At 36.9% G+C, this 27,981-nt stretch overlaps 2 protein-coding genes across 3 annotated transcripts; one reads left to right on the forward strand and one right to left on the reverse strand.

Annotated features, from left to right (window-relative positions):
• Window positions 1-1,476: 1,476 nt before the first annotated feature.
• On the reverse strand, window positions 1,477-27,862 carry LOC106719921 (protein MON2 homolog). 2 transcript variants are annotated; one of them, XM_045683850.1, is made up of 39 exons: window positions 27,660-27,862; window positions 27,203-27,334; window positions 26,624-26,806; window positions 26,177-26,306; window positions 25,534-25,634; window positions 24,828-24,953; window positions 24,662-24,741; window positions 23,923-24,076; window positions 23,209-23,323; window positions 22,432-22,563; window positions 20,372-20,468; window positions 19,882-20,010; window positions 19,405-19,481; window positions 19,199-19,329; window positions 18,936-19,055; window positions 18,392-18,602; window positions 17,952-18,085; window positions 17,214-17,325; window positions 16,325-16,366; window positions 12,989-13,116; window positions 12,758-12,859; window positions 12,572-12,682; window positions 11,945-12,120; window positions 11,497-11,659; window positions 9,710-9,851; window positions 8,983-9,125; window positions 8,594-8,701; window positions 7,973-8,107; window positions 7,553-7,694; window positions 7,169-7,271; window positions 6,567-6,717; window positions 5,896-6,078; window positions 5,322-5,420; window positions 4,832-4,935; window positions 3,682-3,830; window positions 3,087-3,194; window positions 2,500-2,599; window positions 2,120-2,232; window positions 1,477-1,700 (listed from the first exon to the last, which is right to left on the reverse strand). In XM_045683850.1, exons 1-39 carry the CDS (start codon window positions 27,777-27,779, stop codon window positions 1,558-1,560), a joined length of 4,929 nt encoding a protein of 1,642 aa, XP_045539806.1. In that variant the 5' UTR covers window positions 27,780-27,862; the 3' UTR covers window positions 1,477-1,557. The 2 variants fall into 2 exon arrangements, with proteins under 2 accessions (XP_045539806.1, XP_045539807.1); XM_045683851.1 differs by lacking the exon at window positions 16,325-16,366.
• LOC106719970 lies at window positions 20,922-21,988 on the forward strand. The gene is made up of 3 exons (XM_014514468.2): window positions 20,922-21,045; window positions 21,366-21,514; window positions 21,751-21,988. The coding sequence occupies exons 1-3, from the start codon at window positions 20,957-20,959 to the stop codon at window positions 21,981-21,983; spliced, it is 471 nt and encodes a 156-aa protein (XP_014369954.2). The 5' UTR covers window positions 20,922-20,956; the 3' UTR covers window positions 21,984-21,988.
• Window positions 27,863-27,981: the final 119 nt, after the last annotated feature.

Raw genomic sequence — 27,981 nt, forward strand, 5'->3', positions numbered from 1 at the left:
AAAGCATTTGACTTGCAATCTGCAGGTCGTGGGTTCGAATCCCGCCATGTATCAATGTGTTTTTCGATTTACATCTGTACATTTATGCGAAGTTCTTACGGTGAAGGAAAACATCGTGATGCTGCACATATCTGAGAAGAAATTCAATGATATATGAAATCAGCCTGCACTGGACCAACGTGGTTGACTATGGTCTAGTCAGCGACAGATTTTCATGACCAAGTCTCTCCCAATCGGAAACTTGTAAAATGCATAAGGGCATAATGCTATGAATACTGGCGACCGTCAACTGCGACTCCGTGGGTGGGGTGGGCAGTGGCAGCCTCCCACGCATGGAGAAAAATTTTTTTTTCAGTCATTTCCTCTCATTTGAAAATAAAACTAAATGGGGGAGGGTTATGAAAAATTGATGTTGGCCGATTCTCATAGATACCGGATAAGCACAAAAAAATTAATGAGAATCGGTCAAGCCGTTTCGGAGGAGTATGGCAACGAAAACTGTGACACGAGAATTTTATATACATATTAGATAGTTTATGTTGTATTTTGAAAGAAAAACATAGTCAGCTGACCATAACACGGTGGATTATACGTCAGCTGGCTCCTTAACATGAAAAAATAATTTTTTTCCAATGATTTCCTCTGAAATAAAAATTTACCTGGTGATCGTTTATATACTACTATGAATACAAATTTATGTCAGTGGAATGTTTGTTAGCTACAACAACTACTGCATCAATATCTAATATTCTTTCACCAATTAAATGCTACATTATCCCTTAGTTATATTTATTACCTATTTAAAACATAATTGTCTACCCAGAGTCGAGAGACTGCTTAAGTATAGAGTTAAAGATGTACATATGTACTAAGCATTATGTAAAAACTATTTTGCTGACCGTACATGTATAAATTAAACTAGTCTACATATATTTGGTGGTACTTATAGTATAGATGTTGCTCTCAGCGGCCGCTTGCACCCTCATTATTATTAAATCTGTAAAAAAAAAACAGAAATAAGCTCTCACAACTGTTCTTTAAAGTTTAAACATTAAAGATTTAAATAGTTATGAATTTATGTACTGTCCTATCATGAATATTTGCGAAATGAGTTTTCGTGACGTCATCAATTAAATATGTCAACATTTATCGTTGTGTAATTTTTTTTGGATAAAATTCTCGAATACTTTCTCGAATATCTTCGTGATAGACCCTCTGTAACATAACATATAGTTATCCCTTCCATAATTCATGAAAAAAAGGAGAGAAAAACATAATTTTGTTTTATTTCCTTAATAAAAATAACAATTCACTTAGTTAAGTTAATTAATGGTCTATATTACATTAATATCACAAACGTACAGTGGTTTTTTTTACACAATGATAGTAGTGACGAAACTTATACACAAACAAGTTGAAACATTAAGTTAATCGAGATATGAGAGATATTTACATGTATTTATATGATGTGGGGGGTGTGAGGGGTGGTGGTGGGGGGTAGCAGCGTGTCCGCTAGAGATGCGTGCTCTATATGCGGATGGTGTAGAGCACGCGGCGCTAGGGGGCGTGCGCACGCGCAGGTGGGGGCGGGGCCAGCAGCGCCGCGAACTGCAGCAGCGCCTCCCGCAGCGCGCCCCCTGCACCCCCCGCACCCCCAGCCCGCCCGCTCGCAGCCAGACGTACCAGCGCCGGGTACACACCTGTTATATACCACTAGATATACTACTTCTGGATTTAATTATTATTTCTTACATCTAATTCAAATTATTAATACTGGGTACAGATAAATATTAGTAAGTCAATTTTTGATGTGAAACATCTATAGGTTCACTTGTAAACCGAATTGTTGCCGTGGCGACGGGTCGCCACGCTATACTGAGGTATACATATGTATATATATATATTATTTTAATAATATTATCTTTTATGCATATTAATTGTACACACGCGATGTTTCACATCTGCCAGGCGTCCCATGACGGCTCACATTTTTATTTAACTTGATATTGTGAGGTCCCATTTTGATTGACTTAATCTTGTGTTATTTTTTACACAAACACTATGACGCTATCTTCGACGTCTCATGTTATAGTGTTCGCATAGTAACAGTAAATCTTACCAATCAATTTATCCCATGCTGTTGCATCAACTTTCCCCGGCGGCGCTCTCTTCATTGCCTCCGTCAAACTTGCTATCGCCTTCAATACGAATGATATCTCTGACAATTGATGTCTGTCAAAAAAAAATAATTAAAAATAATTTTAATCTTTCTATAAAAAAATTACAAAACTAGCTGACGCCCGCGACTCCGTTCGTGCGGATTTTTTTACACTTAATTAGTAGCCTATGTGTTCTTCTAAACTATGTTCTAGATTTATCAAGATCCGTTAAACGGTTCAGGAGATACCTTCAAACATCCATCCATCCAAACATTCGCATTTATAATATTAGTAAGATATTTTTTTAAGTAATTCCTACTTTTTTGGTATAATAATGTACCTGGGTAGAGGTTCTGTATTGTCTTCATCGCTGGTGTACTTGGAGACCACCTCCTGGAACCTGTCCAGTAGTGGCATGATCGCCAGCGGATCTGCTTCATCTGGAAGTAAAATTTGATTAAGGATGCATTTTTTAAGATCTCAGAATATCTAAAAAGAAAAAGTGACCGCTGAAAATAAACATTTCTTCTAATTTAAAAGGTTGCAGATTCCTTTCCTCCCTTTTATAGTGACATATTTAGATATTTCTCTTTTTCCTTTTTTTATATTAAGTGGCTAACTAACAAGTTATTACCTGAATTCACCGAAAAGGAAAAGCTGCCCATAGACATCCGCAATTACAGATGCGTTGCCTATTTTAATCGATAGAGTAGGAGACGTACAGGAAAAGAATATTTCCTTATATTATACGTTCCTTCCTCCATCAAATCCACCTTCCCTTTACAATCTTTCCTAATAAGAAAAGGGTGGGAAGGGATAGAGGACAAACATATCCCCCACCTCCAGTCTCTTTTGTGTCCTACTCTTATTAGAAAAGAATGAATCATAAAGAAATTTTTTTATACATTTGTAAGAGACAATACTGACCATCTCCTCCAGTGAGTGAGTCCATGTCCTCCAGCATTGAGAATTGCAGTAAAGTTTCAAAGCAAGTGCGCGCAAACTCTTCACGTTCTCGTAGTTCTTGTTCATTCTCTGTAACAAGACATAGTTAATTTATAATAAGCGTTGAAAGCAAAAAAAAAGTCCTTAATTTTCGCAACGCATTTTGAAGCTAAACTCAAAATCTACTAGTCTTCTAGTTATCTATATATATAAAAGAAAGTCGTGTTAGTTACACTATTTATAACTCAAGATCGGTCGAACTGATTTAGCTGAAAATTGATGGGGAGGTAGCTTAGAACTAGGAGACATTTTTTTACTCCGCGCGGACGGAGTCGCGGGTAAAAGCTAGTTTTAAAAAATAATAAAAAAAATGAGACCCATCTGCAAGCACTGACTTTCAATTGAAATATTTTTTATCAAAATCGGATCACCAGGGGCAGAGCTTTGCGGTAACATACATAAAAAAAACAATCAAATTGATAACCTCTTTCTTTTTGAAGTCGGCTAAAAAATGGCAATCCTTATTACTTAAATTCCCAGATGAAAACATCTGTTTTGAATATAGCAAGGTACATACGTGCTGGTCTCGGCTGAGCGTGCAGCGATGCAGCCCGCAGTAAGGCGAGCACGCGGTGCGCGTGTCGTGCTGGCGTGCGCGGCGTGCCACGCAGCACCTCGTCGCGCACGATTCCCACCAGCTCGCGTGCGTGACTGCCGCCACCCACACTGACATACACCATATCATTCATCATCATCATCAGCTCACTATAGGTCCCCAATGAGGGTCTCTGAGCCTACTCTAAGTTAGTAGTGAAGTGCGGGTTGACTTCATATATCTTTGAATTTCTTTTCAGATATGTGCAGTATCTCTATGTTTTCCTTCATGGTAAGAGCTTCGGATAATTACATATGAAAATCGAAAAACACATTGGTGCATGGCTGGATTCTAATTCAGAACCAGCAGATTGCAAGTTAAGTGCTTAACTCTTAAACTATCGACGCTTACATACACAATATAGGGTATGTTCCGATATGCACTGCGACCACTGTACAATGTGACGTCAATTCAGTATACTGTGAAGCCATTCTTTTATTGTAAATTGAATTTATAATATAATAAAAGTAAGTAATTTTTCATAAAAAAGAATATGTTTTTCATTATCAACACAGTAAGGTTAATTTTTGCAATTCTTCCATTGTTTTATTGTTTTATTTGTTAATCCAAACTAATTACATAACTTTAAAATTTTCTGATTAAACTGTAGCTTTGTTTAAAAGATGTCAGGCACTCGAGTGGTTTTGACTGATCACGTGATCAAGGTACAGCGAGTACCTTACCTCGAAAACGTCAGTGCTCACAGTAGAATATGGCGGCGATTTATGACGTCATATATTTCCCTAGGGTACTGCGGCAGTTTACTGGCACTCCATAACGGAACGAATATTTCTACAGTGATAGCACTGTGCAGTGCTCGCAGTGCATATCGGAACATACCCATAGACCCATAGTATTATGGTTTTTAGACATGGCTGAAAATCGTACGAGTGATCAACCACCAAAATATTTAAAATAACCAATATTTTTAAAGTATTTATATACAATATATAGACTTATAATTTATGGTTAAATTCAACTGCAATGTATTAAATATTGCTGTCTCTGTTTAGTCAAATAGAATGAAAGGGATGACAATAACACAAGTGTTATGACAGTTCACACTACTTACGGTGGTTCAAACATGAATGTTTCGAGAACAGTTGGCAGAATCTCCCAAAACTCTTCATACTCGTCTGGTTTCTCTCGGGCTAGTGGTAGACCTGTTGCCAATACCTGGAAAAAAAAGTATATTTAAGAATAAACCAAACTGGGGAAAATAGTTTATGGTAATATTATAAAATCTTCATAAAATAATAATTTTTAACAGTTGTAGACGTCAACAACAACATCTATTGCAGGAATTGTCCTCGCTCAGTGAAATATCACGACCTCACAGAAGACAGACGTCAAGTGGAAGTAATTCCAAGTACAGTCTGATGAGTGTGGTGCTGGAGGACTCATTTTAGTCCTTTTTCCCTTTCCACCCTTTTCTTATAAGGAAAGGGTGGGAAGTAGTAGTGGAAGAGGATTTATCATCTTTCTGTGTGTCCCCTCCTCTATCGATTAAAGGCAGGTCGGTTCTTATTCATTTGCCACCTTATAATATAAATGACACTAACTTGCAATAAAAGTGAAGCAATTTGTGTGGCGTCCTCTTGCGGATCACTGTTGCGTCTCTTCTTATCCGATCCGCCTTTCTGTACCGCGGAATGTAACGCCTGTGGACAATTACACACAATAACAATACTATATTTATCTACATTTTCTTGATATGTCTGTACGAGTCATCGTATCATGTTTCGACCTTGCAATAAATAAATTAGTGCAAATTAATCGGTCGTTTTACATTCAACTTCTTTTCCCCTATATCAAGACATTTTTCTATCATTCTGACATTTATCATCTATCACCTTATCATTAAATGTAGAACGCAGTACATTTATGGTCCTTCGATCCGGATATATAGCACTATATTGTCGATCACTACCGATATAATAGATGTTATAGTATATAGAAGTAAGAGAAGAAATAAGACAGTTAAAAACTATATCAATCTTGTCAGCTCAAGGTCATTTGCGCTGAGCATATGTTCTGAGCAGACTCATGCCAGTAAGATACATACTTTTTTTTTCTTTTTTTTGTTTTCTTTTTTTTTGTGTGGCAATAAATGTTTTTTCTTTCTTTCTGACATACCTGTAGCAGTAGTGGTAGTTGTGGTGCACTGGGTTGCGGTGCGGCGCGGTAGAGGGCGGCTGCGGCGGCGAGACAGCGCGCGCCCGCACGCTCCCCGCGCTCCGCCCGCGCCCCGCACGCGCCCGCCAGTGACGTCAGCGCCGAGAACAGCGCCGGCAGCAGCTCGTGACGTGACAACGCCTCCTGTACATCAAAAAAAATTATTGTTTCACAAAAATTGACAATTTGGACTGTGCTTCTGTGGTAGGTTTATTAAGAACCTCTGTTACATGAGGTAGTGCCCTTTATTCTAGGTCTTAGATAGATACTTATTTATGCAGTATGTGTGTGTGTGTGTGTGTGTGCTTCACTATTACTTCGAAAAGAATCATCTATATATATAAAAGAAAGTCGTGTTAGTTACACTATTTATAACTCAAGATCGGTGGAACTGATTTAGCTGAAAATTGGTGGGCAGGTAGCTTAGAACCAGGAAACGGACATAGGATATTTTTTACCCCGTTTTCTATTTTTAATTCCGCGCGGACGGAGTCGCGGGTAAAAGCTAGTTTAACATAAAATTCAAAGTACATGAGCATCGCCAAAGGAAAGATTCCACCCAGATCTAGATTTAGGATGATTTTGCTAAAAGTACATAATACATTGCTCGGTTTCTTGCCGACATGATTTACCTTATGCAATGCTTCGAGGCAATGTAACGCGTGCAGTGTGACAGGTGCGGACGGTGTGAGTGCGGTGCCGGCGGCGACTGCGCTGGCAGGCTCGGCGACACACACGCGGCACAGACACTCACCCAGCCGCTGTACATCGTTTGCTGTGAAACTGGAATACACAAATTCATATATTTTATTTATAAACTACTGATTATAAGGTAAAACAAATTATGAAAAAAGAAATAAAGAAAAATCTTACTAATATTATAAATGCAAATGTTTAGATGGATTAGATCACCAGAACGTCTCAACGGATATGTATGAAATTTGTTACAGATGTAGAACATAGTCTGGAAGAACACATAGGCTACTTATTAAGTTATTTTTTAATATTACGCGGACAGAGTCACGGGTGACCGCTATTCTAGTAATTAATATAGGATTTCACCCGAGTATAATGTAGCTTTCCAACAGTGAAAGATTTTTCTAATAATTTCAGTAGTTTCAGAACCTATTCAATACAAACAAACAACCAAATCTCTTTATATTAGTAGACATTAAAGTAGATATTAAATAAGTAATAATAATATTAGTGATTTTTTTTATTATAGATGACTTACGTAGTGCGTATATGTTGGAATATGAGAGGGAATATCTGCACGAGTGTTGTGAGGAAGTTCTGTGATGGCGCGTACGCCTCCGCTGGCTTGCCCTCTTCCAGCACTGGAATAAGATTTTTGTACATCAAAGTTAGCTAAAATAAAAAAAAAATCTACTACTAATAGTACAATTTAGAAGCTTTCTACTGATAATAAAAATTCTCCAAATAACACATAAATACTGGTTGTTTAATGTTATTTTAACTAGATGGCGCTGTACTTAATTTAAAAACTACTAATAAATGAAAAACTTGATCGAATTGATTCAATATATGTTAGGTTATAAGAGATCAGAATAGAATTCATTACCCTCCTATCAGTCGGGCAAAGTGCTAATACGATTACCTGGTTGTTGGTTGCCAATGGAGGCGGCGATGTCACTCCATGCGGCCCATGCAGCAGGCCACACAGCTGCGCCTGCGCCGCTCTCCGCGCGCCCCGCCGCTGACACCACCTCCTGGAACGACTTCAGCGCCGCCAGAGACACCTGCGACACAAACGAACGTCATCTTCATCTAATATATAAAATTCTCGTGTCACAGTTTTCGTTCCCGTACTCCTCCGAAACGGCTTGACCGATTCTCATGAAATTTTGTGAGCATATTCAGTAGGTCTGAGAATCGGACAACATCTATTTTTCATAACCCCCCCCCCCCATTTTTAAACTGCGCGCGGACGGAGTCGCGGGCGACAGCTAGTCTTTTATAAAATGGGAAATTGATTACATAAAGAATTATGAATGTGTGGATAAGAAGAGTAGATGACCTCGTGACTCCTCCGCAGAGCGAAGTCAGTGATGTAGTCGAGGAGTGCGGCCCAGGAGCGCTGGAAGTCGCCCACAGTCGTCAGCAGCTGGAACCGCGAGTGGAACACGCGGGACACACCCGACAGGGTCAACACCTGGAAACATATGGGTTAACTATAGTGTTAGGACTGTTGAGGGTAGCCACACAAAAGGTTTTATAAGGAAGCGTGCGCGGCTGCTCGAGGCAGTCTCTTTCCATCCGTCATTGCGGAACGTCTGACATTTTTGTTTACTTACGTTCGGTTTAAGTTTATACTACAGCGATGATTATTATGAAGTAGAGTTAAATTCATTGTTTCGCTGTTAGTTTAATTCTTTTAAAATACTTTTGCATCAAATATCTTACAATAGAGTATTTAATTTGCTACCCACTTATGATTGTCACAATCATGAGTGGGTAGCAAATTAATTGGTCAAGGAAATAAATGTGTGACCCATCGAATCTGATTTTATAACACTATCTGCCGCAGACAGTCACTAAAGTAGTCTATTTGTGTTTTTCTGATAATAAAACTGCACTAAGGAGGGTCACTTAACAATTCTGTGTGCGACAGTAAGCGTAGCGATGATGATATCTTCACCTGTGTCTCGGCCCATTGCTTCTGTGCGGTGTTCCTCGTGTGATGAATCAGGATGTGCTCCCCCGTGTCCACCTTCTCCGAGCTCGCGATGTTGGACTGCTTCTGAACCTGTGCCACGAATATAAACTTTTTAAATAAAACATAAACCGTATCCAATATAATGATTCAATAGGAATTAGTGTTGAAGAGTATGTGTGAATATTTTTTATAGTATTTTTTTATATTACAAGGTGGCAAACGAGCGAGACGCCTGAATTCGCCGAAACAGCGACACCGCCCATAATCCTCTTACGTTCCCTACCTTTATAAGGCGTTATCGATCCCCACATTTGTTTGTAATCAGATTTGAAAAATTGACATCACTTTTAACGAGAAGAGAGAAGAATGACCTGTTCAAGCATGGGGAAGAGTACGTTGAGGAGTGCGCGCCAGGCGGGCTTGCTGAGCAGAGTGCCGTGTGCCCCGATGCAGCTGAACAGAGTCTGGCTGGCGGCGCGGCGGACCGGCGCACGCGCCTCCGTGCACAGCTCACCTGCACACAAACAATTACAGCTGTATACAACTTAGGATATAATTGTATACAAAATCATCATCATCATCAGCTCACTATACGTCCCCACCGAGGGGCACGGAGACTACCCCAAGTTAGGGGTGACTAGGCCATAGTCAACCACGCTGGTCAAGTGCGGGTTGACTTCACACATATCATTGAATTTCTTCTCAGATATGTGCAGCATCACGATGTTTTCCTTCACCGTAAGAACGTCGGATAAATGTACATATGTAAATCGAAAATCGAAAAAAAAAACACATTGGTACATGGCGGGATTCATACAAAATGTTTACTACAAAATCTTTAATTTAATACAAGTTTTCGACCTAATGGGAAGAAAAAGTGAAAGCTCTAAGTAGGTGGCGCTAGCGTCAAGAGTGGAGTGTCATCTGTCAATTTATACTTCATTCTAGAGATATAAAAAAAACTGTGAATTTTTTGTATTTTTTTATCTTTTTAAACAGTCAGCAAGAGGTATTTTTTCTCTACATTGTTAGCGTCATACGACATATTTAAATCTTTTAAGAGATGTTTCGTTCGTTTGTATCAATATGTATACTAACTGAGTCGTATGTATAGACACATCCAGAGCTTGTCCAGTGGCGGCAAGTCAGCGTGGTGCGGCAGCTCGGGGCACACTGGATCACTGGCCAACGCCGCCGACAGCTTGTCTCGATTGTGGTACAAGTAGTCAGATATGTTCCACTAAAATAAACAATAAACACTAATCTTACTAATATTATAAATGCGAATTTCTGGATGTATGGATGGATGGATGTTTGTTTGGAGGTATCTCCGGTATGGCTCAACGCATTTCGATGAAATTTGGTACAGATGTAGATCATAGTCTGGAAGAATACATAGGCTAATTATTGTTTTTTTTTTTAATTCCATGCAAACGGAGTTGCAGGCGACAGCTAGTTAGATATATGGATGGATGGATTGATGTTTTTAAGAACGTATCTCCAGAACCACTTAACTGAACTCATTGAAATTTGGCATAGATATAGGGTAAAAGCCGGATAGTTGCCACACTTTTTAAAAATCTCCTTTAAAAAATGTGTACCAATACATTTTTTATTCAAAGTGTATTCTCCAACATAGTTCATTAATCTTCTAACATACCCTTACTATAAAAAAATTATAAATATTATAAATTTTAAGTAAATCCACTTTAATATGACCTCTAAAAAAGAGGATAGTTGCCAACTATAGCGGATACTAGCCTAACGTTAAAAATGGTTGGGGGGATACTTGCCCAATGTGAGGATAGTTGCCCGTCTGTTTTTATTTTCAAATAAAAATGGACTTATGTTAATTTAAATAATCAGTTTTTATTATTATATACAATTTTTTATAAAATATTATTTAAAGTTAAATTATAATTATAAAATTATAACAATAATTGACTCCAAAATAGTAAATAAGTGTCCAAAATAAAAATGTAATGTTGTTATTTATTTTGGTTCGCAACAATGGTAATTGTTTCTTCTTTTTCACCGGAAGTAAGTGATTTCACTGTTCTAGTACCTTTCTTGGCCAATACCTTGCCTGGTTTATTGTTGAGTTGGACACAGCTTTCATCCATAATAAAAATTCGATCCGGCTTATCTAGCAAATCGTTATCAGTTAAGACGGTTATGAGCAGATCAAAAAATTTGGCTAATTCGGCTCTGCTTAGACCCTTCGCTCTTTGAATTGATAAGCCCTCAGCTTGCCTCACACCTATTTCGGCATTTTGCTGTTGAGTATTTATTTTATTTTAGATTAACTATGGTAAAATCAAATAAAAAATCACCAAGAAAAAAACAGTAAAAGCAAATGAAAAAAATGAGTAAGAAAAAAATCTGTCTTTGCTTGTTAACAATGTATAGTTACGGATAGTTGCCGCAGGGCAACAATCCGCAAAAGACAGTAGGGTAACTATCCGATTTGATACGGATACTTGCCCTTTTTATTTACGAAATATATAAAACATATTTAACAATAAAACCTAATAAACAGTGCAATTTAAACTCTAATGAACTCAAAGAAATGTATTTTTAACTGAAATCGCAATCAGTTATAAAAATATTTAACAGAGATTACTTACCAATATAATTCTGGCGCTCGTCAATGTATCGCCGCGGAAGATGTTTCCTCACACGGACAAAACACATACCCCTATTTCAACGGCTTATGCGGCACTAAGGCCTGCGAGGGGGACGCTTTTAATTATGATCAAAAAGAAACACAGTCAATACGTCTAACATAGAGCATTTGAAACTGAGGCATGTATCCGTCCGAGACAACTATCCGGCTTTTACCCTAGAAAATATTCTGGAAGAACACATAGGTAACTCATATTCACCATAAGTCCAACAGCAGTGAGACTGATATTGAGCTCCTTGGTCTGTCGTGCGAAGGCTGCAGCGGCGGCCAGTACACGGCGCAGACAGCGCGGCCCAGCACAACCCAGTAGGTCACCTGCCACCAGCTGCGCGCACTGGAATGCTGACCGCACCAGTTGCTCGCTGCAACACAACACACACATGAGTTTGCACTTATAAAACATTACAACATAACACATTCAGTGTTTCTTAAACCAACAATTTAATTAAAAAAAAAAACATGAATTAGAAAAAGTGTCAAAGTGATACGTTTCTGTCACATTAAGAGTCATAATGTGGCCACTTAAGGAAGAAACTTAGTATAGACCATTGAGTCTGAGTGCGACATACGAATACTCTAGAACATTGGACAAATAACTTAAAATATCACTGTAAGTTAATATGTAAATGAGCAATCTTCAAGGTTACCTATGGCGCTCGGAGACGGCAGAGATGATGTCGACCATGAGAGGCCAGGCGGCGCCGAGCTGGTCACCGCGCGAGTGCAGCAGCCGCGCCGCGCACTCCAGCTGGCGCGCGCGCACGTCACAGTGCCGCACACCGCACAGCTCCGCCAGCGGCTCCAGTAGGAGTCGCTGACGACCCTTTTTAACAATATTGAGCGCTCAGGTGTGGTAGACACCAGCAACAACAATATCTGACGAATGAGTCGGATCACTTGGTGAAATACCACGATTGCACAGAAGACAGGTGTGAAGTGGAAGAAATTTCGTCTTATGAGTGTGAGTGCTTGAGGCCTAATTTAATCCTCTTTCTCTTCCCACCCTTTTTCTTATAAGGAAAGAATGGGAAGGAGAAGTAGATTTGATGGATGACCTTCTTCGTTGATTAAAGTTAGGCAACGCATCTGTAATTACGGATGATTATTGGCAGCGGTCACTTCGCCATTTCGGCGAATGCTCGTTTGCCACTTTATGATATAATTTTTTTTAGAAAGCCATGCTTATTTACAGTATTGAACAGTTTTTGCATTTTTAATCAATTCATAATTAGTATAAAAGTTGCATTTTGTGTGAAAGTTTATTTAGCACTAACTTCAGTGACGAGGGCGGGGTTGTTGTGGTGGTACTGGAAGGCAGCCTGCACGAGGTATGTGATCGCTTCAACACCCCACTCACGCATACGTATGTGCGGATGTTGACACACCTAAACAACATATTGATGATAAATAAATCTTGTCAATTAGCAAAATTTTTATTAGAAATTATATAATATACTCACTTCTAAAAGATGATTAGTGATTGGCCTCCACATTACTTCAATCCTGTGCATATTCGCGAGACCCGTTTCTAGAAGTTTCGCCACAGCAAATAATGATGGTTCCTAAAATATTACATATTAAATCTGATAGGTTTATATATCACCAAAACAATAAACTATAGTGAGATTTTTTGAACTATAAACATATTGTGTGCAATCGTACTTTCTGGTTTAAACCCTACATCTACCTACCCTGTTAGAGTAAGCAAGCTCCATAGCTTCATTGGACAGTTTGCAGAGCGCGTCGATGAGATGATGAAGTGCAACATCATCTAAGTTCTTCGAGGATTCAAACACCCGAGACAGCATCGCGGATAGAGCTGCAAATATCCATATATAAATGGATTGGAGAGATGGATTTGGCAACCCATAACCATAAGCGTGACAGTTGCAAATATAGTTAATCCCGAATTTCGTGCATAATATAGTGTTTTCGGTGGACTTGTGTGTGAAAAATTATACTTTTTTTTAATATAATCCGACTTTACAATTGAAATTCCATTGGTCAGCAATTATTTAATTGTTTTTTTAGCATAGTAATCTGTCATAATATAATTTTAACTTATATATATCAGTAATTTCGAGCTCTGTATAAACATTTTTAAACCAAACTATGTTTTAAACTAAGTTTTCTTTAAACCAAGTTCTCTTTAAAGTTTAAATTTTTCTTTTGAAGCAGAGGATTGCTTGTTACATTCGTATGTACTACCAAATTGTTTATTATTTCATATCTAGTTAATTAAGCTATATATTTTATTGTATAAATAAAAGCGTATCCCAATTGCCACACGTGCAATACAAACTTGCAACACGAACTGTATTTCTTAAATAATCACTGGATATTATTTTACAAAATTGAAAAGCATATAAAAAAAGAAAAAAAAAACTTGACAGGTGTCAAGGGACACCCGGATGGAACGAAGTTCCTTTCAATTAATTAGTGAAGGAACCAATGTTTATTCTATGCATAAAAACTTAAGTCTTCACAAGAAGTACATTTTATTTCTATGAATTTTCGTTATATATTGTCACGTCGTTGCCATGGTGATATAGCAAAAAGTGTCGTGACAACTTTTTGTAAGAATTTCTTCCGTCTAGCCCCCTTTCACAACGCGCGATAAGGAACTTCGTTCCAAAAATAGAAAAAATAATAAAGATTAATATTTATATATTTATTATTAAAAGAAATATCCAATGACTTTTTTTAGCGACTGTATTTTATTTCATTTAACCATCAGCTAACACTGTCGTTATGTTCAGAGAAAAAATACATTTCCATATCTATTATTTGCTCCACAACAACGGAGATAGTAATATTATTTTTTCAATGTATACTTCACCAGTGGAAAACAATGGTAAATAGTGCTTGAAGTAAATATATTTTATATAATAAACATGTACGGTCAGCAAGCTCCATCCCAATGCGGTGACGGACAAAAGCTTTTCAAACCCTCGGCGAAACACCGTTTTTTTGTTACCATTACAATATTACCAATAAATCTCAAGTTGAAAATGAACTTTAATACCAGTTAATAAAGTCTAATTTGTACTGGCACAAAAAGCGGGTTTGCTGTTTATTTGGAATCATTTATGTATAAACTAAAATGAATAACACTCGTAAGATATAAAATATAGTGTAAATTATTTAGCTTCATTTCGTATCGTTGTATGGACGAATTTGTATAAGATTTATTCAGAGCCTCTATCGGCCGTAAAAGTAACTAAAAACTTGAAGTAAATTGTGACCGGCTGCAATCTAATATAACATTTTTGATTAGGTTTCGAATGTATCGTGTACAAGTCTTTTTGGTCAAAGTTCATCGTACGTTTCTTAGTTATTATAAACGACTAGCTGACGCCCGCGACTACGTTTGTGCCAAATTCCATCAAGATCCGTTGCCGGAGTTACCTTCAAACATCCATCCATCCATTTAAACTTTCGCATTTTTAATATTAACAAGATAGAGGCGTTGAACAAATCTCATACAAATTTGTCAATACGACGATAAGATTCAAATCTTTTATAAGTTTTTTGTTGTATTTTACACATATATAAATAATTGAACTAGTAAACGTATGTCTGTGTAATATTAGGTCCTTACATATGAAATTGGCGTTTTGTATGGGAGGAACAAAAAGTCGAATATTTTTTAATATAATATATTTAATTAATCAAAGTATGAACCATTATTTTCTATGCACTTTTGCCATCTCATAGGTAGTTCATTGATCCCTTTACTAAAAAAACCAGTCGGACGGGAATCAATAAAATCTTTGAAGGCGATTTGGACTGCCCCATCGGAGTTGAATTTTTTCCCTTGCAAGAAGTTATCCAAATTTCGAAAAAAATGGTAATCTGTTGGAGCAAGGTCCGGGGAGTACGGAGGATGTCTTAGACTTTCCAATTGAAGCTCTTCTAATTTAGTAGCCGTCTGTTGCGCAGTGTGTGGTCTAGCGTTGTCGTGAAGCAGCAGTGGCGTGGAGCGATTGACCAGCCTAGGATGTTTAGCCGCTAGCTTTTCCATCATGGTTTGCAATTGCTGACAATAGACATCAGCCGTAATAGTCTGGCCAGATTTGAGAAAACTGTAATGAACAATACCGGCACTAGTCCACCAAACGCTTACAAGTAACTTTTTTGGGGTTAATTTTCGCTTGGGGCAGGATTTGGCTGGCTGGCCAGGATCCAACCATTGCGCTGAGCGCTTCCGATTATCGTAAAGAACCCATTTTTCATCACAGGTAATGATTCGGTTTAAAATACCTTCATTATTGTGCCGGTTTAGTAATGTAACGCAACAGTCGACGCGCGTTTGCCGGTTTGCTTCAGTCAATTCGTGAGGTACCCACCTTTCAAGCTTCTTAATCTTCCCAATTTGCTTCAAGTTAATTAAAACAGTTTTATCACTAACATCGCAGCCTGCAGCTGACTCGGACGTGGTTTGCGATGGATTCGCTTCCACAATAGCCTTCAACTCTTCATTATCAACTTGAGTGTCAGGCCGTCCACGGGGCTTGTTCTGCAGATCGAAATTTCCAGAACGAAAACGTTGGAACCAAAAACGAACTGTGTTTTCTTTTGCAACACGACCGCCATACACATCATTCACCCTTCGAGTCGTTTCCGCAGCACTAGTGCCACGGCGGAACTCGTACTCGTAAATAATGCGATATTTTAAGTTTTCCATTTTGTAAAATGAGTGACGCAAACAGAAAAAAACAGAAGAAAAAAAACAAATGAATGACGGTCATCGAACCACAAATACATGAGTCTATAGCTGTACAAATTTGAATTTGGAATTCCTTACCAAAGAGGAGAAATTCGTGATTAAAGTGGCCAGTACGAAAAACGCCAATTTCATATGTAAGGACCTAATAATAATAATAATGTTTATTTAATTCAGACTACAAAGATCCATATTATTATACTATATTATGTGTAAGCTTTCGTACTATAGCTTGGAGATATAGTACATTTGTATGAATTAATTCCAAATAAACATATATAAAGTGTAACACAGTATGTACCGCTCATTACTCCGAGAGACTCGGCCACGGGAACTTGCTGACCTGCAAATAATGCTCTCTACAACACATATATATACAGGATGTTTCTATATTACCATTTTGTCTCTTCAGAGCGTCGGTGGCTCAAGGGTTAAGCACTTGACTTGCAATCTGCAGGTCCTGGGTTCGAATTCCGCCATGTACTAATGTGTTTTTCGATTTACATATGTACATTTATTCGACGTTCTTACGATGGAGGAAAACATCGTGATGCAACCTGCATATTTGACATATCTGAGAAGAAATTCAATGATATGTGTGAAGTCAACCCGTACTGGACCAGCGTGGTTGACTATGCTCTAGTCACCCCTAATTTGGGGTAGGCTCCGAGCCCCTCAGTGGGAACGTATAGTGAGCTGATGATGATGATTTCGTCCCTTAACTTACAACACCGTTCAAGTCAAAAATTGACGGTTTTCACATTTTCATGCCATTAAATGGAGTTTATTCCGCATCTAACCACTCACATGATAATTGAAAGGTAAAGAAATATAGTAATAAGTTAAAATACAGTAAATCGACAATAACTAAAGAAATAATTATTTCTTAACCGCTCAATAGCGTATTATTAGGAAATTACTAAAAAAATCCACCGATTTTTTTATAAATAGACAATTTTTTTCGTCACCTGTAAATTTGATAAAAATGACTCATGCATGTTGTTAGTTAAGGGACGATTTGTATCATAATTAAGTATTAACATAAATTGATTAACAAATTAAAGAGCAATAAAAAAACAGAACTAATTTTGTTTCTTTCATTTTGCATATTTTTTTTTACTAGTAACATGTATTTAATTTTAGATACATATACATTAAAGATATATGACAATTTGTCTGTAAGTCCTCACCTGGAAGGTCAGCCATGACAGCGGAGGTGCTCATGACCGCGTTGGCGTCTGCACTTGCTCGGCTCGCCTTCATACTGCCGCCGGTGGAAGGCTTCAGGCCCAGGATCCACACCTACCAGTGACACATAGATCGTATAACTGTGGATTTCCACTGTCAAAATCTAATTAATATTATAAATGCGAATGTTTGGATGTATGTGTATCGATGGATGTTTGTTATTACATATATCTCCGGAACAGTTACAGCATAGAGCATAGTCTAGAACTAGAAGAATACATAGGTTACTAATAAAGGTTTTTTATTCTGCGCAGACAAAGTCGCGCGCAATAGCAAGTTATGTACACAGAGTAGGTACAAGAAGAACGTATTTTTCAATAAAGAGTGTGTTGGCAATCGTACAGACCGACAGGGCTATCTGAACCGGTGGGCAAAAGTCAAACTAAATTCTGACAGCTCACTAGCGCCCTCCAGTCAACGTCAAATAATGTCACAAGAACCACAAGATGGATGGATGTATTTGTTTGTTCGTTTGAAGGTATCTCCAGAACGGCTCAACGGATCTTGATGAAATTTGCCACGGATACAGGAAATAGTCTGGAAGAACACATAGGCTATTTATAGCGTTTTCTTAATTCCGCGTGTACAGAGTCGCGGGCGACAGCTAGTATCCTTGTATATGTTTTTCTGAGGTAGTGTGATATGTGTGATGACAAGTATTGGTTGGTGATGCGACTGACCAGATGCTGCAGCGTGGTGAGTACAGGCAGCCAGGCCTGCTGTATGGTGTCGCCGTCTCTCCGCGCCGCATTCAGCAACGCCTTCATCGCGGTCACATGGCGGGATGTCACCATCACAAACGACTGCTGCTGTCCTGATAGTTACAGAAGGTTGAGATACTAAAATTATGTACTTACCAATTGATAACTTCATTAAATATCAAGTTGAAACGGCGCAAATTAAAAAAATCTTCAATCCAGAAAAATCTCCGTGTTGAATTTTAATAAAAACAGACATTGTTGTATTAAAAAGCTGTGCTAAAATCATAATCAATGTCATTTATAACTGAATAAGTGATACTGAATTGTTCTTTACACGTGAGAACTCTTCAGTTTAAGAATGAAAACTTTTCACTTTTGAACGACTAATTTATATTGAAATAACTAAGCGAAGTACTAACCAGTGGGTAGCTGTGCGCAGGGCAGCGGCGTGCCCACCCACACGACATGGTGGCGGAGGTCTGGTGCGGGGGGGTGGGGGGCGCGTGCTGCGGGCGCCCAGGGGCACGCCAGCGCCCCCAGCGCGCCCAGCACCGGCACGCAGTACTGCGCCGGCAGCGCCGCACGGCACAGCGCCGCCACGCATGCGTCACGTGAACCAGACACGCCCACCTACACGTACAACGTACACATATTTCATACTTAACAAATACAATGAACCTATGTAATGTAATCTACAGGTCTTGGGTTCGAATCCCAATGTACTAATGTATGTCGACTATGGTCTAGTCACCCCTGACTTGGAGTAGGGTCCGAGCTTCTCAGGGTACTATAGTGAGCTGATGATGAAACAAAAGCATCTAAAATTTTATTGTTTAAAAAATGCAACAAATAACATGTAATAACAATTTTCTTGTCTATATTTTTAACTTAAAAGGATTAATTAATTATATACTTATGTAATCTTCGTTTACTTACTGGAATACTAGAAGACAACAAACTTACCTTCCCGCTGACCCTGGCCAGAGTCTGTATAGCGCAGAGGATGTTCTCCAGCTCACCAATGCTGGCCTCCGCGAGCACCGACAGACCCCACACGAGACCACACCACGAAGACTTTATAAGCTACAAAGATATATTTTTTTATTAGTAGAAGTAATGTGCAACTTAATTATACACTTACAGTTTTTAAGTGTAAATTTAGTATGAGAAATCTAAACTAAAGGCTTACTAAGTGTCTAATTATCAATATGTCAAATATTTATAACCTGTAACATAACAAGTTTCTCCTTCTCTTCCATTTCAGGGTTAATCTTCTGCACCACATTGGAGTTCTGATCTGGTTCTCCTCTGTGACCGTTGTTTGATATCTCAGTACTTTCCGTAGTGCTTTCTAATTCTAGAACAAATATTATTTATTAAATTTATTTCTTAAATATCGATTATTATTAAAATTTAGATTAATTAAGTATACCTTTATTGTTGTTGCCATTTTTGTTAGTAATTATTTCTTCACTATCATTTTGAATGTCTTCGTATAATTCTTGCAACCTATAAATTATAAGCAATTCAATACACAATCATTGTCGACTTAACAAATCTTATTGATGTTATAAATGCGAATCTTTGGATGGATGTATGGATGAATGTTTATTTGTAGGTATCTCCAGAAAGGCACAACGAATCTTGATGAAACTTGTCATAAATGTAGAACATAATCTGAAGGAACACATAGGCTACTAATAAAGTTTTATTTTTTAATTCCGCGCGAACGAAGTCGCGGGCGATTTCTAGTAACATATAAATCAAAATACAGTCGAACCTGGATAAGCGAGAGTTCAAGGGACCGTGATAATTTTCGCTTGTAGAGGTTTCTCTCTAACACAAGCGTTTCTCGCTTACCCGGTTCATACTTATCCTGGTTCGACTATATTTCAAAGCAACAACTCACCTAAAATATTCATCACCTTCCACACTGATAGCAATAGAACGTATAATCTCCATGAGGCAAGCGTAGGCCACAGAGATACCGTAGCCCTCTTGTATTGTCGGCGCTTCCGTACGGTCTAACATCTCAATGCTAACAACAGAAATGTTAAGTGAAGTTAGTCCTTCGAGCAGGACATTTGAAGTTCATAGTATTGCACAACTCCACTAACATTAGTATCAAATGACTTGAGAAGCAGAGTATGACACACTATGAAAAATGGCCGCCATCACAAAATGGCGGTTGACATATTTTTTATACAACTACCCCAATATGGACATCAAAATCAAAAGATCTGACTAATAGAAAAACGTCGTAAAATCTTTGTTTTGAACATTAACTAAAAACTTAAAAATGAATTGCTTTAATTTATTACTAAATTTATGAAAATAAAAATAATATTAAGCTTATATTATTTATTTATTTATTAGAAAATTAAAATGCAATTACTTACTACACAGATTTAGCGGTTCCAGGTTCAAAAGTCACACAGAGCGGCAGCCAAACACCTTTCCAGTAAAAGCCAGCCTGTTGCGGAAGACCTGAAGATGCTGTAGGAAATAAAAAAGAACAATATTCTAGACTTATAACAAACTCAAATGCCAATTTAAAAGTATAAACACATTTATTTGTTTTTATTTTTAGTTTAAATTTGGTTTAGGTTTATAATTATCACTACAGACTACAGAAACCATAAAGTTCTTACTATATATTTTTTTTAAGTTTTTTATTCTTGAATTCATTTAAAAAGGAATTATAAAAATAATCTACTAAGCCATGTCATGTCAACTTTTAGTGAAAATGAACGTTTTTCACCTACAGTTAGTTCTCTGCGTTATAAATTATTTCACAACACGACTTGTAAACGGTGCAAACAGTGAGTATTAATTATTGGATTCCACATTTTGAGAATTTTGTTTAAGGCTTCTTTACTATCTTTTAATATAGAATTTTTCGTCAAATTTATGAGACGATTTAAATAGCAAAGTTTACAATTTTACGGTAACTTCTATGTACAGTTCGTCGTCAGAAGCTAAACATGCGCTGCACGCGGCGCTTCTCGCCAGGTACCTGCGCTGAGGCTGTCGTACCAGTTTGGACTTTTGACTTCTTCGCGTTAAATTGCACGTAAATGTCGCATAACATGTTAGTTTAAAACGGTTCTATTTTTAGCTTTTGGCCTTTTTATCGAAAGAACAATATTCGAAGCCAAAACAGTTTTTTTTTGTAGCATAGGGGGCAAACTAGCAGCCGATCATCTAATATTAATTGATCCGACGTCCATGGACATCCGCAACTTAACAAGTTTAGTAAAAAAATATTGCCTAAACAAAGAGCTTGAATTGTTATAGTTTTAAAGACGCGTGATATATACGCAAACATCTGGTCTAGGCGTTTTCAGTAAAAAGCCTTAATTTATTATTTAAATTAACTTTTCCTCCATCAAGTGAACGTCTGGGCTGCTATCTATCGACCAGATCCAACCGCTTCAACACTTATATGTTTTGTTTGCATTCGTGTCGTGCGTTCATCGATCTTTACACGCAGACGCTTTCCGAAGATGACGAACAGTTGAAGAGGTTACGCTCAGAATCTCGTAAGTACACTGTTAAGAGGTGACTCGAAAGATAATTCAAACTTACAACTTTTCTTCACCAATATATTGTCTTTACCTCAGAAGTAGACTATTTTTATCAAGATTTTTCTCGGAATAGTCATTTGATAGTAGAGAGAAATGTGCCTTAATCTTAGAGTGAATGAATTGTTGACTTAAATCCAAAGAACAATACGTCAATGGTCTATTTATTAAAAAAAACGATAATTCTTCCTAAGGTGAGTCGATCCGTCGTGCTGATGGTTTTCACCAGTTATTTTACCAGACGGAGGATGTCTACGAGGACGACCAATCAGAAGTGTGGGAGGGTCCCGCTTCAGAGGGGGCGGAGAGAGATGACGTCATAGAGGTCAGCGACATGTTGGTGCCGGACATCGACTACACCGGAGCACAAGTTAACAACGAGAACTGTGATCTTGTACATCATATACAGACGTCCAAATATAACTAGCTGTCGCCCGCAACTCCGCGCGGATTAAAAAAAAAACACATGTGCTCTTCGAGACTATGCTCTACATGTGTTAAATTTTATCAAGGACCGTTAAACCATTCCGGAGATACCTTCTAGTAAACATCCATCCATCTAAACTTTCGCATTTATAATATGAATGCAAGTCGTTTTTGCATTAGTTTTCCCGCGTTGCTAAATATGGTTTTATGTTTATCTTTAATTTATCTGTTTCACTCAGAGTCCTGTAAGTATTACTTAAGTAGTCTCTTAATATAGATTTTTCGCACTAAACCTACTTTTACTTATCATATTTTTAATGGGCTATCAAACACAAAAACAATTTTACAAGGAAAAAAAAAACATTTTTGTTATAGTAAAATGTATTAAATGACGTCATTAATGTTTGTATGAATGTGTATGAATAAAGAAATGTGTAATCTGTACATACCGAGCTGCTGGTTGATCTGGTTGGCAACAAAGAGGCTCTGTACGTATGCTCCCAGCGCGTTCACAATGTCCTGGAATATGTTGGTGGCGTGCGGCTTCATGTCGTAACACTCACAGAACGCCTTTAATAAATCTATACAAAGAAAAATAGATCTTATTACTTATAACATAAAATCGAAATTTCATCATTATCAACCTGCCCTTATCCCTATGGAGGGTCGGCACAGTATGTACTCCTCCGTACATGTCTATCAGCCGTCATATCTGAATTTACCTCCTTCTTACGTATATCCTCTTTCACACAATCCATCCATACTTTCTTTGGTATTCCTCTACCTTTATAGCCATCCACATTCAATATCATTACTTAAAATCGAAATTTAAAACTTATAAATGTTTTAACATACACTATAATATTAAATTGTGCAAACTTTCGTTAGACATTTAAATAAATCAATTAAGAATGACTTAACTCGAGTATCATCTTCAGGTGACGGCACCGACTAGTTTCGGACCCGTCGATGGTCCATCTTCGGAACGGCTCCGAAACTAGTCGGTGCCGTCACCTGAAGATTATACGTGAGTTAAACCGTTCTTAATACATTTATACACTATACTAGTATACGGTCAGGATATGTTTAAGAAATTCTGTAAAAAAAACGACAAGCTTATTTATAAATGGGAGAGCTTTCTCATGATATTTTTTTTAAATCGAAATATGTAAGTTAGTGTATGAAGTTAGAGTTAAATTTATATAATTATGTATTTAAAAACTTACGTGGTTGTATGGTCATCTTGTGCAGCACCTCTAGTGCCAGAGCGCGCTGCCACAACGGTTTGTCCGGGTCCAGGAACTTGATGGTCAATGATAGGAAGATTTCGCACTCTGTCACCTGAATTACAATATTATTGTCACTTACTATCACCTAGAATCGGTAATTACGATTTAAATCTACACTAAGGGAGTATTACTTAATAACTGTAAGTGTGGCAAGCCTAAATCACGTTCGGAGACCTGCAGAAATTAATATAGTTTCATATTTTGCTGCAATAGAAAGTTTGTTTTATTTTTTACCCGACAAGCTCAGAAATACTCCTATTTTTTTCTTCTTCTGGAAAACATTACCCAATGTTTTTCATACATATGTATGTTTTTATGTATGTAGTTTTGTATTTATATTCAATTAGCTGTCGCCCGCGATTCCGAAATAAAAAAACTGAATAAGTAGCCTATGTGTTCTTCAAGACTACGTTCTACATTTGAGTCAAATTTCATAGATTCTTTTAACCAGTCCAGAGATACCTTCAAACAAACATCCATCCAAACATTCGCATTTATAATATTAGTAAGATTGTGACAAAGAATAAATCGATTTAGACCAGTGAGGTGTCATTACATTTATATCCTACTCCGGAGTGTCATTGGTGTATCATTTTTTTTTTTTAAATCAACAATAAATATTAATATTCCTATTGCAGTTTGTATACTCACCAGCACTTGATGGTACTTGTGTACGATGATGGAGACGAGACGCAGCAGACGCATGGTGACAGGGAAGTGTGGCCTCTCTGGTGCCGGGCTGCCAGCACCGGCCGCACCCGCACCTGCGCCCGCACCAGGTATGTGCAGCGCAGTAAATGCAGCTCTAATACCATAGCAATAGAGTTGAAATTTGAATGTGTTTTTTTGAATTTAAGTTCTAATACCATAGCAATAGAGTTCTAATTTGAATGTGGTTTTTTTAATTTAAGCTCTAACACCATAGCAATAAAGTTGAAATTTCAATGTTTATTTTGAATTTATCATGTAAAGTGAATGCAACTGTAAATCGTGAAAATAAAGTTGAAATTCGAATGACATGTTTCACGTGATTTCAGAATACTCTAGTATTGTCTAGCTGTGGGTTTCTGAGACTAAATTCTCTGTTTAAAAGATAATGACAGGTATGTTGATAAAAAGTGAATAAAAAGGATATCTATGGATCCGAGAATTTATGTCAAGTTATTAAAACAAATATGATGTTATAATGCACGAGATTTCTGCAGCCGCCTGACTAGCCGTGGGTTTCTGAGACAAATATCCCCGTTTAAAAAAAAATGTTAAGATAGGGATGACGCTATATTTTATACAGAGGTTTTGGTCTCAGAAACCCACTGTAAGTCATACATATAGTATACTGTAAGACACTGTAAGACATAATATACATATAGGATGTTATGTCTCATATTACCTGTATTTAACATTTGGTGAAAATAGCCTTATAATAAGAGCACAAACATGCTCTTTGAGTAAAAATCTGAATTCTTGAATCTGAAAGAAAGCAAAATAAAAATTATAATTAGTTAAAATAATTTAAATAAATCTATAAACTTCTAGAAATATATAAATAATCTTACTTTAAAGAATACTTCAGAGAAGTCAGTCAGTACAGTATCGAGAAGCTCCAGACCAAATGTCTTTGGTACATCAGATATACCGACCAACCATTGTGCAGCATCCCCATTTATTAATTGAATTATATCCTTAAAGAAAAAAAAACAATTTAAATAACTTTAATATATTCAAATACAAAACTATACCAAAACAAATTGCTAATGGATTTTTGATATTAATCAAAAATAATCTTGTCATCTGATAATACAAAAAACTTGAAGATAAAAAGCCTATCTTACTAATATTATAAACTAGCTTTTACCCGCGACTCCGTCCGCGCGGAATAAAAAATAGAAAACGGGGTAAAAATTATCTTATGTCCGTTTCCTGGTTCTAAGCTACCTGCCCACCAATTTTCAGCTAAATCAGTTTGACCGATCTTGAATTATAAATAGTGTAACTAACACGACTTTCTTTTATTTTTATAGATAGATATGGATATGAATGTTTGTTTGAAGGTACTTCCGGTACTGCTCAACGGATCTTGATGAAATGTGGCACATATGTAGATCACAGTTTGGAAGAACACATAGACTACTTATGTTTTTTTTAATTCCATGCGGACTGAGTCGTGGGCGGCAGCTAGTTATAATTTCAAGAGCACACATTTTCTTACGTATCTTTTTTTCTATTTTACATTTATTTTTCAGCCGTTGTAGTGATACTTACTTGCAATATAAGATATGCGTCAGTTGCACACGGCTTTAATTCTTTAGGTGCTTTAGTATTTGTCTGCAATCTCACATCTGCTGGATTCACTTTCAATTTACCTATAATGCAAAAATTACTTTCTACAAGAAATTCATAATGTATGGATGGATGTTTGTTGGGAGGTATCTCCGGAACAGCTTTATAGATTCCGATGAAATTAAGTATAGATGTAGAACACGGTCTGGAAGAACACATAACATATCTATGATCCTAGAAATGTAATATGGTTCCTGTAGAAGACATTTGATTCCCATTTTTACTCAATAATTCTGAGATGCTTCGTCTTATTTTATTGAAATTTAGCACACTCATAGAACATAGTCTCAAACGACATTAATACTACTATTCATCAATTTTTTTTTAATTCAACACGAACAAAGGCGAGAACAAAAGCTAGATCTTAAATATAAATCAATTAACTGAATTGTTTATTATATAACACCCCACAAATAAACTTAATACCTATTACTATCTTTGTTAATTTAAAAGTAAATTATTTAACAAGAACAAGTATTTTTCATTCTAGTATATTGATTTTGTATACAGCAATTAATGATAATTATATTTTAATTAATTTATTTTCTTATAGTAAAAGTATTACCGTCAGCCTCAGCGAGTGCCCGTTCAAACACAAGTGCAACAAGCTGTCGCACGGTGGCTGCGGCTGCATGGCTCGTGCTGACGTCACGCGCTTCGCTAGCAGACACCGTGCGCATGCACATCACCATCGTCTGACAATATACGTACATAGATACAGTAATAAATGAACAGACGGGCACACTATTCTTTCCTTATTCCGCTATTTCTAACAATGTTGGTACCATTTTTACTGCTATGCATTGGAAAGATTTATGCAAAATATCGCCTAAAAGAAAATTGTTACGAAACTGGTATTGGTTATAGCTTGGGGGCATTTTACTTGAGTGCTGGTTAAATAACTAAAACTACTATTAATCTTTACATCAAACCTAATTTAGAAATATTTGAAAACACATTTTTTATCTTAAAGATTTTACATCAATTTGAATAAAATATCATTAGTTCTTACCCTTGCTAATGTATCTCCGTGTACAAGATCAGATGTTGTCATGAGCAGTGCCGCTGTCTGCAACAGCTTGAGTTCCAGCACTCCTGCCTGGCCGAGGTTGTACAAGCAGTCCACCACATGTCTTGCTCCCTTTGCATCTATACCTTGCTGTGCTATTAAACGCTGTATTGTGCCCAGACAGAACTGAAAAAATTGTTAACAATAGAATTAAACAGCTTTATCATATCATTTATGTTGAAAACAGTCTGCATTGCTTAGTGAATGGTATATATAATTAGAATATTGGTAAGTAAAATGCAAGCTTTACATAAAATCTTATTATCTCTTTCATTCTATGATATTACTAGCTGTCGCCCACAACTCTGTCTATGCAGAACTTAATAAGTAGCCAATGTGTTCTTCCAGACTATGTTCTACATCTGTGCCAATTTCATCAAGATTCATTGAGCCGTTCCGGAGATGCCTTCAAACAAACATCCATCCCATCTAACCATTTACATTTTTAAGTAAGAAGTAAGATTTCATTTATTTCTACAATTTTTAAACTTGAGTAAAATAAAAATTAATATATACATTTACCTTGATAATTTTTATATCTTTTGATTCACACCCTTGTACTAAGGGATATAGAATTTGATTCACAACTCCATACAATGATGCTTGTGGGTTATTAGAAGCAAGGGCTAATTTCTCTATAGCCTCATCACATGCCTGTAAAGTAGCAAATCATAAAGATAATCTCAGCATCATTGAAAGATTGATTTTGTAAACATGTTGAAAATTGCTAATGCTGTAAAAACTATGGGAATAGAAATGAGAACAAGTGAATTAATAACTTTGCAGTAAATATGCATTAGTAATTAACTTGCTTCTTATTAAAAAATATTTCTTGAGAACAAATAAGTGAAATTTAATTGGCATTGTTCTAAGAATATTTATTTATATTACAACACTAGTAAATATAGAAACTATGTTTAAGATTTCTTTTAATGCTTGATATAATTTCTATTACAAAATAAACAGAAGAATACGAAACCTCTCTTATTTGAGGATATTTCTTTTTAGTCTCCAAGCTGAGTGTTTTGAAGTCATTTTGTAAAACGTCCATGAACTTTTTTGTAGAATCATCGCCGGTCACAGCACTGACGAATGCCATTTTTTTAAAAACAATTCATTAATTTAATTATTCATATCATAATTTACATGAAAAGTTACCGAATTAAAATATGCCATGTATACAATCGACATCACTACTTTGTGTTCGGAAATAAGGCAAACGTTGTCAGATGGCTTTAAACTTCTTTTAATTTTATTTTACTACCTATTTTGTTTTTTATATTATTTTTGAACTGTAGTTA

This window comes from Papilio machaon, chromosome 23, assembly GCF_912999745.1.
Source record: "Papilio machaon chromosome 23, ilPapMach1.1, whole genome shotgun sequence".
NCBI classification, from domain to species: domain Eukaryota; kingdom Metazoa; phylum Arthropoda; class Insecta; order Lepidoptera; family Papilionidae; genus Papilio; species Papilio machaon.

Bases quoted from the DNA above. Each gene is read 5' to 3' on its own strand.
- LOC106719970 (XM_014514468.2), top strand. From the start codon at position 20,957: ATGCGCTGCACGCGGCGCTTCTCGCCAGGTACCTGCGCTGAGGCTGTC. The intron at 21,046-21,365 runs GTAAATGTCGCA...TCCTCCATCAAG, and splicing joins TTCTTCGCGTTAAATTGCAC to TGAACGTCTGGGCTGCTATC. The intron at 21,515-21,750 runs GTAAGTACACTG...ATTCTTCCTAAG, and splicing joins GAGGTTACGCTCAGAATCTC to GTGAGTCGATCCGTCGTGCT.
- LOC106719921 (XM_045683850.1), bottom strand. From the start codon at position 27,779: ATGGCATTCGTCAGTGCTGTGACCGGCGATGATTCTACAAAAAAGTTC. The intron at 3,831-4,831 runs GTAAGTAGTGTG...GGTGTATGTCAG, and splicing joins ACATTCATGTTTGAACCACC to TGTGGGTGGCGGCAGTCACG. The intron at 2,233-2,499 runs GTACATTATTAT...TTTTTTTGACAG, and splicing joins AATACAGAACCTCTACCCAG to ACATCAATTGTCAGAGATAT.